This window comes from Brachypodium distachyon, chromosome 4 (genome assembly GCF_000005505.3).
Source record: "Brachypodium distachyon strain Bd21 chromosome 4, Brachypodium_distachyon_v3.0, whole genome shotgun sequence".
In the NCBI taxonomy this organism is placed as follows: domain Eukaryota; kingdom Viridiplantae; phylum Streptophyta; class Magnoliopsida; order Poales; family Poaceae; genus Brachypodium; species Brachypodium distachyon.
The window spans coordinates 16,714,107-16,732,221 of record NC_016134.3 but is presented as its reverse complement, the minus strand read 5'-3'; the positions used below and the strand labels follow the sequence as shown (position 1 = coordinate 16,732,221).

General features: G+C 44.6%; 3 protein-coding genes, 1 non-coding gene and 1 pseudogene across 11 annotated transcripts; 2 read left to right on the top strand and 3 right to left on the bottom strand.

Annotated features, from left to right (window-relative positions):
- Positions 1 to 61: 61 nt before the first annotated feature.
- Positions 62 to 997, top strand: LOC104584961 (seipin-1). The gene is made up of 2 exons (XM_010240820.3): positions 62 to 496; positions 595 to 997. The coding sequence occupies exons 1-2, from the start codon at positions 62 to 64 to the stop codon at positions 808 to 810; spliced, it is 651 nt and encodes a 216-aa protein (XP_010239122.1). The 3' UTR covers positions 811 to 997.
- Positions 998 to 1,392: 395 nt separating this feature from the next.
- LOC112269035 lies at positions 1,393 to 1,504 on the bottom strand (annotated as a pseudogene).
- Positions 1,505 to 1,650: 146 nt separating this feature from the next.
- LOC104584522 lies at positions 1,651 to 6,546 on the top strand. 8 transcript variants are annotated; one of them, XM_024455338.1, is made up of 11 exons: positions 2,033 to 2,090; positions 2,252 to 2,335; positions 2,487 to 2,885; positions 2,969 to 3,022; positions 3,886 to 3,981; positions 4,066 to 4,161; positions 4,272 to 4,361; positions 4,446 to 4,541; positions 4,628 to 4,732; positions 5,496 to 5,687; positions 5,763 to 6,546. In XM_024455338.1, exons 3-11 carry the CDS (start codon positions 2,783 to 2,785, stop codon positions 6,266 to 6,268), a joined length of 1,338 nt encoding a protein of 445 aa, XP_024311106.1. In that variant the 5' UTR covers positions 2,033 to 2,090; positions 2,252 to 2,335; positions 2,487 to 2,782; the 3' UTR covers positions 6,269 to 6,546. The 8 variants fall into 8 exon arrangements, 6 of the variants coding, with proteins under 6 accessions (XP_024311110.1, XP_024311109.1, XP_024311105.1 ...); XM_024455337.1 differs by lacking the exon at positions 2,487 to 2,885 and having other exon boundaries at positions 1,660 to 2,090; positions 2,969 to 3,021; XM_024455340.1 differs by having other exon boundaries at positions 2,487 to 3,021.
- An 832-nt stretch (positions 6,547 to 7,378) lies between these two features.
- Positions 7,379 to 7,484, bottom strand: LOC112269036. The gene has a single exon (XR_002960626.1). It is a non-coding gene; the product is annotated as a U6 spliceosomal RNA (small nuclear RNA).
- A 3,152-nt stretch (positions 7,485 to 10,636) lies between these two features.
- On the bottom strand, positions 10,637 to 13,745 carry LOC100842474 (sugar transport protein MST4). Its single transcript, XM_003575901.4, has 4 exons — positions 13,523 to 13,745; positions 12,969 to 13,288; positions 12,281 to 12,405; positions 10,637 to 11,921 (listed from the first exon to the last, which is right to left on the bottom strand). Exons 1-4 carry the CDS (start codon positions 13,662 to 13,664, stop codon positions 10,949 to 10,951), a joined length of 1,560 nt encoding a protein of 519 aa, XP_003575949.1. The 5' UTR covers positions 13,665 to 13,745; the 3' UTR covers positions 10,637 to 10,948.
- Positions 13,746 to 18,115: the final 4,370 nt, after the last annotated feature.

Sequence of the window (18,115 nt, the reverse complement as noted above, 5' to 3'; positions counted from 1 at the left end):
AATGCTAATATGTCCACAAAACCACAACTTTTGTATCAAATTGTCTCAGTCCATCCAAAACATGTGTTTAACCTCGTTTGACACTATTTCTTACCGGTGGGGCCCACCGGGCCCGCACGTCAGGTTCAGCGGGCTCTTGGCCTACCTCTGCTCACGCGCCCTCTCCGCCTTCCTCGGCCTCTTGCTCCTCCCCACCGCCTCGCTCGTCGGCGCCCTCCGCCGTGCCGCCCCTGCCCTCGCCCGCGGGGCGCTCGCCTTCGCCGCCCTGTCCGCCGCGTCCCTCCTGCTTGGCTTCTTCCTCGTCCGCCGCTGCTCGGTCGAGGGTCCCATCTCCGTCCGCCGTCCACTCTATTTCGACTACACAAAGCAGCAGCCTAGCGTCGCCGTGTCCCTCGCCGGCGCCGCCGCCTCGATCCCCGCCGGCCACTCCGTGAAGGTCTCCGCCGCGCTTCTCCTCCCCGACTCCGACCACAACTACCGGATCGGCGTCTTCCAGGTCCGAAATTCCCCCCCAAATTCAACTTATCCCCTTTTGCAAAATCCCCCAAATCCTTCTGTGTCTCTGATTCCTTACTAGGGGAATTTCAAATTCAGATCAAAGCGGAGGCGATCGCCGCGACCGGGGTCCCGATTGCCACGGCGACGCGGCCCTACATGTTGAGGTACAAGAGCGACGCCGTGCGGTTGGCGCAGTCGGCGCTAGCGATCGTGCCGCTCACCACGGGACTTATGAGCGAGAGCCAGAGCGCTACGATCAGGGACGTGCCATCTGACGTGCGGGCCCCACCTGTAAGAAATAGTGTCAAATGAGCATAAACACGTGTTTTGGGTGGACTGAGACAATTGGACACAAAAGTTGTGATTTTGTAGACATATTAGCATCTACAAGTGCTCCGTGAGAAGGCTGCCTCAAAATCCGTGGTCCTGTAAAATTTACTCTGCTAATAATGGTCCCATTATTTCATCACCTCACCTTCTTTCTGTGAGGGCATGTTTCTGTTTCTGTGCCGAAATGAAATTGTTATGTTGGGGACAGGATTAAGATACGTACCATCATCTCGTTCCTTTTTTACTTTCAGTAAAAATGTTTTGTTTAGCCACTTCAATGTTATATAAAATTATGGGTTTTCTTGCCGAAAAATTGCGAAGGGTCTGTTTAAATTGGAGGACATACTATCAATCGCATGCAAGAGGATAATTCTACGTCAGCTGCAGTACTAGATAACAGAAATGGTGTTTTTCTCTTGAGATGGATAGCAGAAATGGTGTTGGTGAAACGACAGAAACATATTAGGGGCCTTTTCGTAAGAGCGCACGAGATAGAAAGGACGCGAAAGAAAAGGCTTCAGGGGCATGTCCGCGAGAGAAAAGGACCACCGCGCAAAATCTCAAAAAAATTTGGACCGTTTCTCAATTTGTGCGTGTCATCCTTGCGTCAGGACCATGCTAATCTTCTCTGTATCGTTCCGATTTTAAGGGATAATTTGGCGGCAGTTTATAAACTGGTAGTGATTCGTCTGGCTTGCCGAGGTGGGACTAAAGTTATCGAGACTCTCCCCGTGCCCATCGGTCGCACGTGGGCTGGCATTATGTTCCCGCACGGCCCAACTTTGTAGGCAAGCCCAGCCTTAGTTTCTCTTGCTCTCCTGAAACTCTCCGCCATTCTTTCTCTTCCTTTTTAAAGGGAAAGAGACGCCGCGCTCCTTAGCTTCTTGCCCTCCGGCGCCGACCTACAACCACCTCCTCCGCTGCCTCGCCTACCACACCGCCATCGACTTGAGAGCTCGCCAGCAACGAACTTCCTCGTCTGCTCTTACCATCGCGCTAGCCTCTTCCCGTTGCTCCGTCTCTCTCTGAGGCTGCTTAATTTGGGTTCTCTCTTCGCGCCCGCGCGTGCGGATGGTCTTCGCCGGCTTCGGCCCCAACCTCAACCTCAGCCATGTCGACCCAGATCTCGTATTCGCGCTCGTATCCAGCCGCAAGACGAGCGAACTCTTCGCCTACCTGGCCTCCATCCCCGGAGCATCCGAGGACGTCCCCTGCCGCCTGATCAACCTCGCCGTGTTGGCTTTACTGGACCCGAGCCTAAGGTGCGGTTCTTGCTCTTATTCTCGCGGTGGTTCTGATTCTTGCTGTTACTGCTTTGATTCTTGCGGTTTTTCTTTCTGCCGGGGCTTGTTGGCTGCGTTTTTGCAATGATTTTTGGCTTATTGGTTGCGTTCTTGCAATGATTTTTCTTCTCTTCCTCCAGAACCTGTTGGCTCCAGCAACCGGACGAGAAATCGTGGACGCTACATTTGGCTGAATACTCGTGGATTCAAGCGACACATAGCAGGTTGGTGCTTCAAATTTCGTATTGAATCGTGCTTTTCTTGTTCTTGTCGCTTTCCTGCCATGCCACCCTCAACCTGTTCGATGCTTGTACCCTAAGAAATATTCGTCAGTTAGGCTTGAACGGTTAATTCCTTCTGGTCTCTGTAGTGCAGATTTGTTGCTGGTGGAATGGAAGATTTGATTTAGTATGGTTCGCGGAATTGTTGCTATTGGAATGAGTTATTACATCTCCTCTGCAGACTTGTCGCTACTGGAACGAATGATTCTTTTAAAATTTATGTTCAATGATGATCTTGGCTTTAAAGATTTGCTTCAGCTTCTTGTTACTGGTTCTTTTCCTGGAAGTTCTTCATGTTGGCAAGGCACCATCACATTGGGAAATTATATTAGTTGACTACTTGAGTGGGAGAAAATGAGCTGTGAGGCTCCATTTCATCGCTGAGCTTTCATGGAGAAGATTTCGTTAGCATGGTTCTGTATTTATTTATTATGCCTTACACGCTCTGTAAGAACTGTAAGAAATGCAGTTTGTATTGCTTTTAAAATGTTAGGTATGCTATTTCAACCAGTTGACTAAAATTATTATTTTAGCTTAGTTCTGCATATAAACTATCTAATGTGTTCTATTGTTCAGACTTTGTGTGCCTCAGATGGCTGATGATCCATCCGATTTTTCTTCAGATAGAGGTTTAGTGCATTAACCTTTAACCCATCCTCTGTTAATGCTGCTGAAAATTTTCTTGAAATGACATTTACGGATTTAACTAACGCTTGCTCTATTATGCTAATAGATGTAGTTCTTTTACCTGTGCTATTGCCATTTTTCTCAATGTTACCTCCACCCCACTATAATGTATGCGTTGTGAATGAATATCGGTATTTTCAGCAAGATTTTTTTTCTCAAGGATTATTTTTTTTACTACCATGTTTATCTTCGATGAAAAATGCCTGATGCATACAATTTTTGTTACCCTGTCTTTCAGATAATTCATTATTTCTCGAACTTATATCAACTCTATCAGAAAAGGCTTTCTAAAATGAATGTTTGCTAGGAGAAACTAAAGTTAACAAAGTCAATGTACACCTATGGTAGATATACTTGTTGACAAGGTTTCTGTTTATCGCTCCTCGTCATGTATCTAACGTTTACTCTCATACTCCATCTGAGTAGATGCAAATACAGAATACGAAGTTTTGCGCTGATCCAGTTGAAATATTTTTATTTTCTGATTATATCAAACAAATAACATATCTATGGCATAGCTCTAAGCTATTTTCTGAACAACATTTTTGAGATCCAACTGAACGGTTGAACTCTGTTACATGCAAGCACTCCATTCTAGTTCATATTCTTGAAGCATGACAATTTACTAATCCGCTGCATAGTTGTATTGGATAAGAAAAAACAGCTCAAGATCGTTACTACATACATAATAATACGTTTCCACTTATTTAATTCATAAAGCAAGTAGTGATATTATAGCTAGATTCTGCGTTTTACTTCTGTTTGAACCATGAATTTTGAGTAATCATTATGTTGCATGTGCGCAGAGTTGGGAGATGATCCGATGCTTAATCAATTATCTGTTTCTAGCTCAAGGATTCCTGGAGCAACATTTAGTCCACAGCAAGCAAACTCTAATGATGGTTAGTAAATCTTCTTGTTTGCTTCTATACATTTATGAGGCTTAAGTATGTCTTTATACTAATCATCATGTCTCATGTGTGCAGTGCTCAGACATTCTGCAATGCTTAATCAATCATCTGCTCCTGGTTCAAGGATTGCTGCCATGACATTTCCTCCGCAGCAGACAGATTTGAATGCTGGTTAGTAAATGTTTCCTGCTTTCTTACTCTCAGATGGTATAAGTACATAATGTGTTTTACTTCTGTCTGAACCATGAATTTTGACTAATCATTATGTTGTATGTGCGCAGTGCTGAGAGATGCTCCGATGCTTAATCAATTATCTGCTTCTAGCTCAAGGATTCCTGGAGCAACATTTGCTCCACCAAACTCAAATGATGGTTAGTAAATCTTCTTGTTTGCTTCTATACATTTATGCAGCTTAAGTATTTCTTTACACTAATCGTTATGTGCCATGTGTGCAGTGCTCAGTCATTCTGCAATGCTTAATCAATCATCTGCTCCTGGTTCAAGGATTCCTACCATGACATTTCCTCCGCAGCAGACAGATTCGAATGCTGGTTAGTAAGTGTTTCCTGCTTTCTTAATCTACATTTTGGTCACTTAAGTGTGTAGTTACACTAAGCATCATGTCACATGCATGTAGTGAACAATTTTCCAGTCAGACATGCTCGAACATTTAGCCAAGAAGCGGCTTTTAACCCGGGAGCTCCTGCTTTAGCAAATGACCCGCGCAATAATTCCACTGTTGGTTAGTACCATTTCCTCTTGGCTAACCCAACATGTCTCACTTATAACAGGTTTGTGATGTTTTTCCTGATTGGCATGCAAGTTCAGTATGAAAAAACGAAATTCTTATGGCTTGTAAGCTTTGCATGTTAAATTATAGTTAGTTCTGACAACTAACTTGCTTCGTATCGTAGTAAGCCTCGTTTCTCCTGTGCTGATTTAATTATTTTTTTGTAATACAATGCTATTGTTGTCAAATATAACTAGATACCTACTTAACGTTGAATTCTCTTATTCAGCTTTATGATTTTAGTATGCACATATCATGTCGTGACGCTGATTCAGCCATGTTTAATCTGTACATATTATGAGTTTGTTCAGAGACACGATTTTTTTATGTTTTCTACTTGAATGTACGCATGATCAAACAACAGTGGCATATGCGTCCTATGAGGGTACAGGCACAGGATCCAGTGGAAGTTTTTTCTAATTCGCTTAAAAAGTATCTGGTTCAGTTATGCACACATAGACATGCTGCTGCTGCAGATGTCTACCTTCGTTGCCCCTCTTGTTAACAGTACTGTTTATGCTAATGCATAGAAATTTGACCGCTTGAGATAAAGTATGAGTGATTGGTTGCATTTTTATTTAGTCCTCTCTTGCAATATTCTTTCCAGTACGGAAAAAATATCAATAACAAGAAGAAACCAATTACATTGCACCTATATCTTCGTTGGCCTGTTGGGGGTATGTGTTGTCTAACATGTTTATTTATGTTTTTCAAGCACCGGCATTTGCACCACTATTTCTCGGTAAACCTGGATCAGGGCAAATGGCTCCACATAAGTTGATGCAGGATACTGTTCCTCAGGAGCTGGAACAGTGCAACTATGGTACCCCTGTGACCGGAGTACTACTTCCACACCAACCTGGACCTGAAAAATTCACTCCACAGATGCTGGTGCAGAATAGAGAAGGTGGGATCTTTTATAACTTTTATGTCATTTCCAGGTGGAAACTACATATGCATGAAAGTCTATGTCATGTTGCAGTGCTGCCCAGTGCCAATATCGAAGGAACAAAACCTGCATCAGAAGTATACCAACTAGATCCGGTGATACTTAGGTTGAACGTGGCTTCTTTTATTCCACAAGATGGCACTGAAGGTGGTGCAGGGGTGCTGATTAGGAATAACAACACGGCGGAGTTCATCGGTGCAACAAATTTTAGAATACAAAGCACGGAGCCAGCTCGTACTTTTGCAGCTACTTGTTATGAAGCGATTAAAATTGCTGAGACCCATCAACCAATTACTATCATACTGGAGTCACACCTATTTCCTCTGCTCGATTGGTTCTGCACCAACCAAATTCCATGGCCAGAAATAGAAGAGTTGAAGGCATTACTAAAACCCCCCCGTTGTGTGGTTCGGAATATTTTGGAAGAATCCAATGGTGCTGCTTGTCACTTGGCCATCCATGCTATGCTTACGAGTACGCCCCGTCAATTCTTCACTGATCCTCCGGGTTGGCTCCTTCCTTACTTATCCGGTTGTTAAGATCAGTAACTTTAGTTACTCTGATCTCAGAAATGGTTCACTGCCTGCTCAGTCAGAAGTTTGAAACAAAAAAGTACTGGCAACCACAGCTTTCATGGTTGGGGCGTCGACATATCCAACTAAAGCTTTCCTCCAGTGTAGATAGTCAAATGAATATATGATAGTGTCTTTTCGGTGAATTGTGTACCTATTTCTGACAGCTGTGATGTAATCTTGTATGATACAAGATATGATAAATATATGAACAGAAATAATCTCGGTTCGTGGGTGGTTATTCTTTTCCTGTATCCTCAGTTCTGATGCTATGACTTTTTATGCCAAATCTTTCATATTCTAGCTTCTGGAAAATTGGTATCCGAACCTGTCTTGAGTTTTTTTTAAAGAATGTCTCCGAGATTCGTGCTACATTTATATATTTGAAGGCAAGGCAAGGGCCTGTTCTGGAGACCTTTGTTTCGTGTTTAGCAACTTCTGCTCAACAATTTGAATGACGAGTGCTTTGTTTGATGGATGTTGGAAAAAAAAGCAAATATATATATCCAATGAAACGTATTTTCAGTGAAAATTTGTGCATTTTTTGCGAACAATTAAAATTTGTGCATTGAGTGCTGAAAATTGCTTCATGGAGTACATAATTGATTGATCAGGACTACGTTTTTTTTCCATATATGTCCCTAATCTAATTAAATAACAGATCTTATGGTTTCTTGCATTAGCAAAATCTGGCTTGGGAACCTTCAGCGTGGGAAGAAAATTATCACTTGCAAACACTAAAAACACGACAAGTATTTAGGAACGGAGGGAGCACCTTATTGGATATTTTTTGAGTCCTGATTGGCAAAGATGTAACAATAGATTTAAAGAGAAGTTGAAGAATCATTAGTAAGTAAGGCTTCACTAAGATTTTTGTAAGATATGGACTTAATAAAAGATTAAGAATCTATTGGTAAGAAAAGGGAAAGAAAGGCTTCATGAGGCTGAGAGAAAAAAAAAGGAGCAAGTAGAAGACTTAGGACCTTTGTGTATGATAGCAGAAAAGACGCAAGGTCAGAAGCAAGCCTCCAGGGACGTATCTGCGAGAGAAAAAACGACCATGTCGTGAAATTGCTAAAATATTTGGACCATTTCTTGATTTGTGTGTGTGTCATGCTCACGCAGGTTCCATGCTAATTTTTCTATGTATCATTCCAATTTTATCAGATGCCCTTAACAGGAAACACTAATCGGCAGAGATGATTATAAACTAGTATGAGATCATTCCAAGAGACGACATCGGCCTAAACTATCGAGAAAATAAAAGGTATAAATGATAACTTTAGACCAACGGATTTGTGGCCTCGTCGGACCCTTTTTTTCTCAAACACGCCAAGCAACGTGTCATTTTTATTAAGGAGAAAGCGCAAGAAGCGCGAGTACAAGAAAAACCCAAGCGGGTCAACAAAGAAAAAAAAAGAAAGAAAAGAGAAACAAAAGAAGAAGAAAGGAAAAGGAAAACGAAAAAGGGCTACACAAGGGGAGGTACAGAACTAGAGTCCGGGGGACGAGCGTGGAGAGGGAGGCAGTCAAGAGCACGTGCACCAGCGGCACGCCACAAATCCGCCTCCACAAAGATGTCCTCGATGAGCCGAGCGACAACCAGAGTAGCCCCCTCGAAAATGCAAGCATTCCGAAGGTTCCAAATCCGCCAAAGAGCGAGGGTGAGAAGCGACCGGCAGCCTTCACCTTGCCTTGGAGCCCGCAGGCTCCGGCCGCAAGCCACGAAGCAAGGTCCTCAGAGGGGCGAGGGAGGCAAGAAAGAGCCCCTGCCTTGGCCAACACCTCGTGGAGAACCGACTTTGTGAAGACATAGCCCAAGAGAAGATGAGCCATGGTTTCTGGGGCTTGGTCACACGGGGGGCATCGCGCGTTGAAGGGGAGATGACGGCATTCCAAACGATCCGCAGTCCATCAACGATTGGCGCAAGCAAGCCACACTCAGATCCGGCACTTCAAAGGAGCCGAACATCGCCAAATCTGCGACCAAGGAGGAAAGGTCGGGCGATCCTCGAAGAAGTGAAGGAACGCCGACTTGGCGAAGTAGACCCCAGAGGTTGACCACCTCCAGCGAAGAACATCCTCCTGGCCCGGGACGAGAGCCATTGTCACCAAAGTATCAGCGAGCTGAAGAAATTCGGCCATGCCTTGGGCGTTGAGGGGCCCGGAAATATCATGAATCCAAGCACTTCCCACAAGAGCATCCACTACCAAACGTCGATGGCAGGTCCTCCGACCAACGGTAGCGAAGACGACCGGTGCGAAAGACTCGATTGATCTCCCATCAATCCAGTTATCCGTCCAGAAGAGGGTAGAGCGACCATCTCCAACAACCGAGCAACAAGCCTCGCGGAAGAGGGCGAGGACTTGTGGGTTGAAACGGATGTGGAAGGAGGTCCAAGGCTTAGAGACCTCGGAGCGCTGCAGCCACGGCCAACGAAGCTGAAGTGCGGTGCTCACCAAATTGGCATCCTTCATGCCAAGCCCGCTCAGACGGGTCAGGAGACAAACCTTGTCCCAAGCCACCGCACAATGACCCTGTTGAGCATCCGACCGACCTTTCCAGAAAAAACTCCGCTGCTTCTTATTAATGGCATCGCCAAACCACTTGGGGGTGTCAATAGCCAGAAGCGTGTGTACCGGAATTGCCAAAAGGACCGACTTAACAAGAACTCCGATGCCTCGTTGGACCCTTGATGAGCTGTCTGATAGGAACTGGTCGATCGGTTATCTCCATCCTCCTTCGTTTCCTTGTCGTTCGTCTATGGCATGCTTCGTTCTTCGGCCAACCGATTCTCTTCTCGATGCCCCTCTTCGCCCCTCCCTCTACCGAGCACTAACTTCATTTCCTTCCTCCATAAAGTTTCTCTCCTCCACCGTCCATCCTCCCAACCGTCATACTTCTCTTCCTCGACTTCATGCATCAATCTTAAGCCATGGATGGTTAACTTCGTGTTGAAGTTCGAGTTCATGCCACTGAGTTCTCAAAAGGCACCACAATTGAGGGGAATGTATCTGAAATCGCTCGGTCCGGCTTTGGCTGGGCTCCCGCAAGCCGGATTCATCACTGCCGAGGTAAAACCGGTGAGGATGGCGCCTAGCTACAGGCACGCGTATTTTTGCTGCATACGCAAGACCGTAACCCGCGATGATTTTGGGTTTAAGAGGGATTGTTTTAATGCTAGAAATAATTTGTTTTTGCCGTTGTTGCATACACTATGTCGTTGCCACGTTTGTTTTTTATGCTGCAGGTGTTGCAATAAATTTCTAGATGCTTTCCTACACTGAATGTGGATTTGTTACATACATATCATTTTTGGCTATATAAGTATGGCTATATGTTGCAAGATGTTGGGGTGTCTTTTCAGAGATGGATATTGCAATAAAGTTGTAAAGATATAAAATATGCTTCGCTCGGGATTTTATGCTCCAATGATCAGACAGACAAGATTTAAAAATTTGAAGTACTTTGAACTGTCAAAGAGACCCCTGCTTTATTGATTTGTGGTGACAACAGTTACATTATTGACCAGGAGGGGAATTAATAGGAGGAGGACTACCTACCCAAGAACTAGGAAGGGATAACCTAGAAAAACGGGCCACTTCATGAGCCACCTGTTTTGACACTCTATTACAATGTTCAATTGAGAACTTGACAATCTCAGGGATGAGCTGAAAACAATCCTCCAAATGGCTGCACAAGCAAGATAGCTCTTGTCACCTGAAGCAACGAGGTTGACAAGCTGTGAATTATGTGAATTGATAACAACTCTATTTCACCCCATATTGATGGCAAGCTACATGAGGTCAAGCCAAAGTACCGCTTGTTGGTTGGGGTGTAATCCGCTAGCGGATAACTTTGATGTAACCCTTATGTAATCAATATAATCTCTCTTTTGCGCAAGAAAAAAAGGTCCATCTATGGCTCAGTCGACTGAGAAAAAATAGACTGCTATAAGAGAAATCATGTGTTCTACTTCCTCCGATTCTAAATTCTTGACTCAAATTTGCCCAAATATAGATGTATCTATTCTTAAAAAGCGTCTATATGCATGTAATATTTCGACAACAATTGAGAATCGGAGGAATATTGTTTAGTAGGCTTTTGATTAAGTTATTTTTGAATTTTTGCTATATATACTGGGCTTTCGTCCCCTAACTGGTAGAGGCTAGCTGGGCTATGTTTAGGCCTCCATCCTTTTTCTTCAGTCATGTGCTCAGGCGGAAAAAAAAGGGTAGAAGCAACGAAGATTGTGTTTTTTAGTGAAAAGCATAAAACAAGAAACCGAATCTTTCATAATAAAAGATTTTGGAGATTTTTTTACAAATGCCACATATATCAACCATCATCTAAGTATATTTTTTCTTGGAAAAATTACAGTTGCAAGTTGCAACCCCATGCAACTAGGAAACTTATAGTTGCAACCATTCTAAAAATCACATTTGAAACCCCTACATACAATAATTTTTTGAATAAGTAGTATATATACACAGAAGAATTACGAAGGGCGCATTGGGCTTTCCATAGAAATACCACTTATTAACATCAGTATTTGTATCCATCCAGGAAGAACTAGCGAAGAACTACCTAAGTACACGACCAACTCACTTAGTTCAGCAATACTATTTTCATGCAAGTGACGTCGATTATGATGGCGAGCTCTGATAAACAGTGGTAGTGTTGACCCCATGGTTATTGCCATCGTCAATAAAAAACCGTTTCCAGAACCAATGCTGTTTCCACACTCTTTCGGTCATCTCCTCGATGGGAACCTTGGTTGTCTCGGGGAGGAAGAAGAGGACGAAGAGGGACATGATGATAACCCAAGCGGAAAAGAAGACAAATATGAAGCAATTGAGATGGCAGAGCATCGAGAGGAAGACCTGCGCAAAGAGAAAGCTGGAGAGGAAGTTGACGCAGACGCAGACACTCTGCCCTGCGGAGCGTGTCTCGAGTGGGAAGGTCTCGCTCGGGATGAGCCAGCCGAGAGGGCCCCAGGACCAAGCGAAGGAGGACACGAAGTTGCATATGATGACGACGACCATGATGGCCCAATCATGGCCAAGGTTGTCGGAGCGGTCTGTAACCTTGATCTTCATTACCACGGCCATGGCCGCTAGCGACAGGAACATCTGCAAGCCGGCGTCCAGCAAGAGCATCCGCCGCCCCACCCAGTCTACGGTGTATATCGACACGAGCGTTGACAACACGTTCACTGCCCCTGTGACCGCAGCCGAGTATAAGGATGCATCGTTCTTGAACCCTAGCGTGGCAAAGAGCACTGGTGCGTAGAACATGACGGCGTTGATGCCCGTCAGCTGCTGGAACATCTGGAGGAGGACCGTGGTGGCGATCAAGGGGCGATTGTGACGATGTAGGAGGCTACGGAACGGGTGCTTAACTTTGCAGGCTACGCGGCTTGCCTCTACGATCTCGTTAAACTCTGGCTCCACGTTGTTGGTGCCGCGAACCTTCTTGAGAACGGCTTTGCCCTCCTCTAGCTGGCCACGCTCGATAAGGCTGTTGGGGGTGTCTACCACAAAGAGCGCGCCGAGGGTGAGCACCACTGCTGGAATGCCGCCGAGAGACAGCGAAAGCCGCCATCCCCATGGGTGGATCCTGCACCAGGTTGTACAATACTTCCATAATTACTGCTATCTTTGTTTCCAACTATAGATTATAATTGACTTAAAACAAATCTATAGATTATAGATTTGTTTTAAGTCAACTTTTTAATAATATCTATAATATAAAAAATATTTAAATATCAAATAAGTATATTATAAAGATATATATCATGAATTTTGTAAAACTAATTTGAGTTGTAGATGATGATACATATTTCTGTAAACTTTATCAAAATTAGTTTGACTTAAAATTAACAACGATAAAATATCTTTTATAAAAAGGAGTACTAAGTGCTGTATTATTTGATCCGAAATGTTGAAGTACAAAAGAAAGAAACATGTATGACCTACTTGCTGGTGCTGTAGTTGACGAGGCTGGCGAATAAGATACCGAAGGTAATGTTTAGCTGGAATAGGATGCTTAGGCCACCGCGGATTCTAGTCGGCGCGATCTCCGAAAGAAACAGAGGAACCGCCTGCACATTTCATCATTTAGTTTTTTTAATCCGAAGCATGTAAAAAGTTACCTAACCTATTACTCCATCAAGATGGAGAAAGTTGTTCAATCAATTAGGAAAAAGGAAAATGAGACTACAACACACCCAAACCGATTACTACATCATGGAACATGAGTGCAAAATGTCCATCATCGTTATCATCCTCGTTCTAGCGACGCAAACTTGACTAAGATGTTTTCTAAAAAAAAACTTAATTAAGATGTCTCCGAGGGTACAAGATTATCACGGATAGTTCTCCATGACCGTTTCAGAACTGTCACGGTTGAGGCTCCCGTACGGCCATACGAGTGGATGCGGACGCTCACATATATATTATAAGTATCGCATTTGCTCGGTGAAATCGACTTTTTTTTCAGTGTTGATTTGCTCATTTTGAAAAAACTCCATGGATCGGAGAGAGCCTAGTATAAAATTCGTTTACCCAAAAAGGTTGAAATGTCACGCAGCGAGGAGTAAAGTACGGAGTAATTGCCAATTTGAACTAAGAAAATACGGATAATCTGAAGTCCGAAATCTCTGACCTGGTTCGCAAAGCCAACTCCACAGCCGAGCAGGATCCTGCCGAGGATGAGCGTGCCGAGGTTCCGTGCGGCACCGTTGAAGATAACGCCGACGATAAACAAGACACCGGCTACGAGCATGGTGGCCCGGCGTCCGAGCCGGCGGGTGGTGTAGGACGCGACGAAGGTGGAGGCGAGGCCGGCGAGATAGAGCGAGGAGGTGAAGAGCTGCAGGCCGTGATCGTTGTACTTGCAGTAGTTGCTCCCGCGGTTCTCGTGCTTCTTCCGCAGCACCGTCGGGAAGAACTGTCGCAGGAAATCGTCCATGGATGACACCCCGCCTCAAGAAATGATCCACCATCGATTAACCGTCATAATATGTTTTAACATGGTTATGTTCAGAGTAAGTCAATTCATCTTCGTTTGGGAAAAAATGGAGAAGCGCTGGATGGGCTAATTTGTGCCACAAATTTTTGTTCAAATGGAGTAAAAATTTGTAAAAAATCCTATTAAGTGAGGTAAAAAGTAAAAAAAAAAAGGGAATCCACTCTTATCTTGGTTAAAACAGCTGGTACCTGAGATGCCGATGTCGTAACCGAACATGAGCCCGCCGGTGGCCGCCATGACGCAGGAGGTTACTACGATAGGCGTGATCTTGGCGTCGAACTCCACGCCGGAGCCGGATTGCGCCGGCACCGAGAACACTCCTGCCGGCATCGATCTTGGGTTATTGGTACCTCTCGGTCAAGCTAGCTGAGGTCAATGAAGAGTACGTCCTCCCGATAACCACACAAAGAGCAAAGGAGATGGGAAAGTATAAAAATCCACAAAGGCTGCTGACGGGATGGTCAGTCTCTCAGTCAACGGACGGCTGCACGGGACAGAGTGTACCTTCGTGCACCTTGAATTCTTTTTTTTTTTAGGTGAAAGGCTGTACAGCTTGAATTCTCGAACTATGTTTATCACCAGGACTTTCTCTTTCCTAACAAGAAAGAAAGGTGGCTGAAAAAAAAAGTGTGGCTATATGTCGGTCGCCTCATTTTTTTTAAGTTTAAAATCTCAGTCAACGCATCACAGCCATCAGATTAATATAAGTGTCATATCTAGCTTTTTCTTTATCATTGTTACGAATCTTAAAGCACAAATTAAATCCAACGGCTGAAAGTTCGACTTATCTCCAAACAAAAATTAGACGACTTAGATACAACAAATCTGAAGGAAAAAAAACCCAAGACTTTTCCTTTCACAAATTACATGTCCTTGTCTTGCAGTCACAGAAATCTGTTGGCTTGTGATCCAAATCCCAGTGGCCGGAAGTTCCGGCCCAACTTCCGGCCATTCCAGACGCTGGAACTTCCAGCCCAACTTCCGGCCAAATTTTCGGTTTGCTCTCTGTTATTTTTCGGGAAATTGTGAAACTTGCTCCGGAACTTCCGGATATTCAAGAATATGCGGAACTTCCGGCCTCCAACCGGAACTTCCGATGTGACCGTTACGGATCTGCCCTGCCCTAATGCTCCTGCTATAAATACCCCTTGTGTGCCGCCGTTTTGGGCGGAGTTCGCACGAGTTGAGTTCGTGAAATCTCCCTGGCGTTGTAAACACTCACATATAGTGAAGCTTTGCTGGCTGGTGCCCGTGGTTTTTCCCTCTCGTTGTTTGAGAGGGTTTTCCACATTAAATCCATGTGTCTTTGTGATGTGATTTCTTTTTCGTTCTTCATTCTTGCTTGTCGCGTTCATATCAAGTGGTATCAAAGCCCCAGGTTCCACCTAGGGTTTGTGACATGTCTACCTTGAAGTTCGATCTGCCGCAGCTGAACTACACTACACGATTCTCGTTGTGGCAAGTGAAGATGCGGGCGATTCTCGCCCAAACTTCAGATCTGGATGAAGCGCTTGATTCCTTCGGCAAGAAGGATGAAAAGGAGTGGACTGCCGAAGAAAAACGCAAAGATCGTAAGGCTTTGTCATTGATTCAACTTCATCTATCCAATAATATTTTGCAGGAAGTGTTGGAGGAGAAATCTACTGCAGCCCTGTGGCTGAAACTGGAATCGATCTGCATGTCTAAAGATCTAACCAGTAAGATGCATGTAAAGATAAAGTTGTTCACCCATAAGCTGCAAGAAGGTGGATCGGTAATATCTCATATAACTATTTTTCGAAAGATGGTTTCTGACTTGCAAGCTTGAGGTTAAGTATGATGATGAGGATTTAGCCATCTTACTCTTAGGTTGTGTTTGTTTGGGCTGGAACTCCACAGCTGCAGATTCTACGGCTGCGGCTCCCAGAATCAGCTGTGGCTGCTAGCTGCAGCTGTAAGATTGAAGTTGTCTGATGTGTGTCTGTTTCATAGCTGTGACTGCAGCTGAAATGTGCTGAAATGACATAAATGACCCTGTAGTTCTGTAGATTCGGTATAAGTACTGATTGTATCATTTTAACTGTAAACAAGTCATTTAAGAGTTGTTTTTACCTGCAGTTGACCAATTTTCACTGAATTGGACAGTGTATATATATGTATTATACATGTGACAAGAATTTGGTTGACCTATTTCCAAGTCATAGCATCTTACAGAAATACACATATATACATCAAAAAGAACAGTGAGCAATTTTGCAAAATTTTGGCACGTTCACACGCATGCATACATTAACTCACATCCAGTCATGTTTATACACTAACTCACCTCCAGGCATGTTCATTCAGTTATGCTGCTAAGTGGACTATTTATAAACAGATAGACAGTATGACAATGGGACCTAATAGTTCAGGTCTCTTCAATCTGTAGTCTTTATATCGTGGAATATGTAGCGATCTCCAAGTCTCCAAGAACAGAACTAGAAGAACATAACCGACCAGAGTACCAGACCAAAAGCAGAGGGAGAAGGCGGCTCCTTCCGGCCGCATACTCCTACCTAGCAAGAACGGAAAAAAAAAACAGAGAGCATCCCAAATCAAGACAACAACCCGGATCGAGAGAACGGAGCGAGCTGGGCCTGGAGCAATCGACGCTTAGGCGCTCCAGCGCCTCCACCTACTCAGCTACTCTGGCGTGAGTTGTTGTATGGGGAGAACTCGGGGGAGAAAGGGGCGGCGGGAGTTGCTGTAGCGCGACCGGAGGTACGAGGGGGACGGCGGGAACTCGGGGGAGCAGGGGGCGGTGGGAGCAGGATCGCGTGGCGGCGGCCTTGGAAGCTTGGTGCGGCGTCGGTGGCAAGAGATCGAGTGGCGGTGGCGCTGGTGGACAGAGATCGAGTGGCCGCGCAGTCCACGGGATAGGAACTCCGAGCTCGTGGTGGTGGGCTGGTGGCGGTTGGGGGCCACGGAGAGGAGGGATGCAGATCTGTTCCGCCGTCCCGAGGAGCAAGGCGGAGGAGCTGACGGTCGGAGAAAGAGGCGACGGCCGCCGCCGGTGGCTGGAGAGATAGAGCGAGATAGGTGGCGGCCAGGAGACCGGAATAGGGTCTGGTCGTTCGGGTTGGTGAGGAATAGAGCGAAGCGGTGCATGGCAATTCAGGTGTTGTATGTGAATTGGTGGGAGGGTAAATCGGTAAAATGTTTGGTTCTGGAGCTGCAGCCGCGGCCGGAAGAACCGAAATGGCAGCTTCTCGTTCGTAATGTATCGGTTTGGAGCGCTCCATGGTAGCCGTTGGTAGGAGCCGGTCCAAAACAAGTTGTTTGTTTGGGCTCCAGCTTCTACATCCCAGAAGTTGTTGGAGCGGATTCTTGGAGCCCAAACAAACAAACCCTTATGCTCGTTGCCTAGTTTCTATACAAATTTCCGCGATTCAATTCTTTATAGCCATGAATCTCTAACCATTAATGAGGTTTTAGAAGCACTTAGACAGAAAGAAAAGATGAAGTCTATGGTGCAGACCGATGGGTCGTCGTCAAAGGCAAAAGCTCTGCAGGTTCGTGGCAGGACCGAGCAAAGGAACAACAACTATGGCAACCAAGATAAGAGCCAGGACGGAAAAGCTCATTCAAAGTCCCGTGGAAAAGATAAGTTCTACAGGAATGTAAGAAAAATAATCATGTCATTGAAGATTGTTATAAACTGCAGAATATGAAGAAAAGGAACGATACCTACAAACCGAAAGATAAGTCCGATGGTACTGGTAAGGCCGCTGTCGTTTCCACCGACAGCTCTGAGGGTGAATGCCTCGTTGTTCTTGCTACTTGTATTTCCCGTGATGATGAATGGATTCTTGATACAACATGTTCTTTTCATATTTGTTGTAACAAGGATTGATTCAGTTCTTATGAGTCTGTGCATACTGGAGATTTTGTGCGTGTGGGTAATGACAATCCTTGTCATATTGTTGGCGTTGGGTCCGTTCAGATCAAGACCCATGATGGCATGACACGCATGTTGAAAGAGGTGAAGCACATACCAAACATGGCAAGAAATTTGATCGCACTTAGTACCATGGATTGTGACAGGTACAAGTACGTCGGAGGGCGTAGACTTTTGAAAGTATCTAGAGGTTCTCTCATTCACATGATAGGTGATATGAATTCTGCCAAAATATATGTTCTTAGAGGTAGCACTTTGCCTGGTTTTGCTGCTGCCATTACACCTAATGATTCTGATGATTGTGCAAAAACGAATCTTTGGCATATGCGTCTTGGGCATATGAGTGAACATGGGATGACAGAGTTGGTTAAGAGAGAGCTGATCAATGGCTGCAACTTGAGTAAGCTTGAGTTTTGTAAGCACTGCATTTATGGTAAGCACAAAAGGGTTAAATTCGTTTCTTCCGTTCATACCACCAAAGGCATATTAGATTATATGCATGCAGATGTTTGGGGACCCTCCCGTAAGACTTCTATTGGTGGTGCTAATTACATGCTTAACATTATTGATGATTACTCAAGAAAAGTTTGGCCTTATTTTCTGAAACACAAATCTGATGTTTTTGGTGCTTTTAAGAAGTTGAAAGCTATGGTAGAAAAGCAAACTGAAAAGAAGGTAAAAATTTTGCATACTGATAATGGTGGTGAATTTATTTCTGATGAGTTTGAGGAGTTTTGCAACAATGATGGTGTGGTTAGGCACTACACGGTTGCCCGTACTCCACAGCAAAATGGCGTGGCTGAGCGCATGAACAGAACCATCATATCGAGGGCCCATTGCATGCTGTCCAATGCAGGTTTGGGAA

Excerpts from the sequence above, each read along its gene's own strand:
- LOC104584961 (XM_010240820.3), top strand. The coding sequence starts at position 62 with ATGTGTTTAACCTCGTTTGACACTATTTCTTACCGGTGGGGCCCACCG. Across the intron at positions 497-594 it reads ACCGGATCGGCGTCTTCCAG|ATCAAAGCGGAGGCGATCGC; the intron begins GTCCGAAATTCC and ends TTTCAAATTCAG.
- LOC104584522 (XM_024455337.1), top strand. The coding sequence starts at position 1,900 with ATGGTCTTCGCCGGCTTCGGCCCCAACCTCAACCTCAGCCATGTCGAC. Across the intron at positions 4,542-4,627 it reads GCAGACAGATTCGAATGCTG|TGAACAATTTTCCAGTCAGA; the intron begins GTTAGTAAGTGT and ends ACATGCATGTAG. Across the intron at positions 5,688-5,762 it reads GCTGGTGCAGAATAGAGAAG|TGCTGCCCAGTGCCAATATC; the intron begins GTGGGATCTTTT and ends GTCATGTTGCAG.
- LOC100842474 (XM_003575901.4), bottom strand. The coding sequence starts at position 13,664 with ATGCCGGCAGGAGTGTTCTCGGTGCCGGCGCAATCCGGCTCCGGCGTG. Across the intron at positions 12,406-12,968 it reads GAGTTGGCTTTGCGAACCAG|GCGGTTCCTCTGTTTCTTTC; the intron begins GTCAGAGATTTC and ends TGAAATGTGCAG. Across the intron at positions 11,922-12,280 it reads GTCAACTACAGCACCAGCAA|GATCCACCCATGGGGATGGC; the intron begins GTAGGTCATACA and ends AACCTGGTGCAG.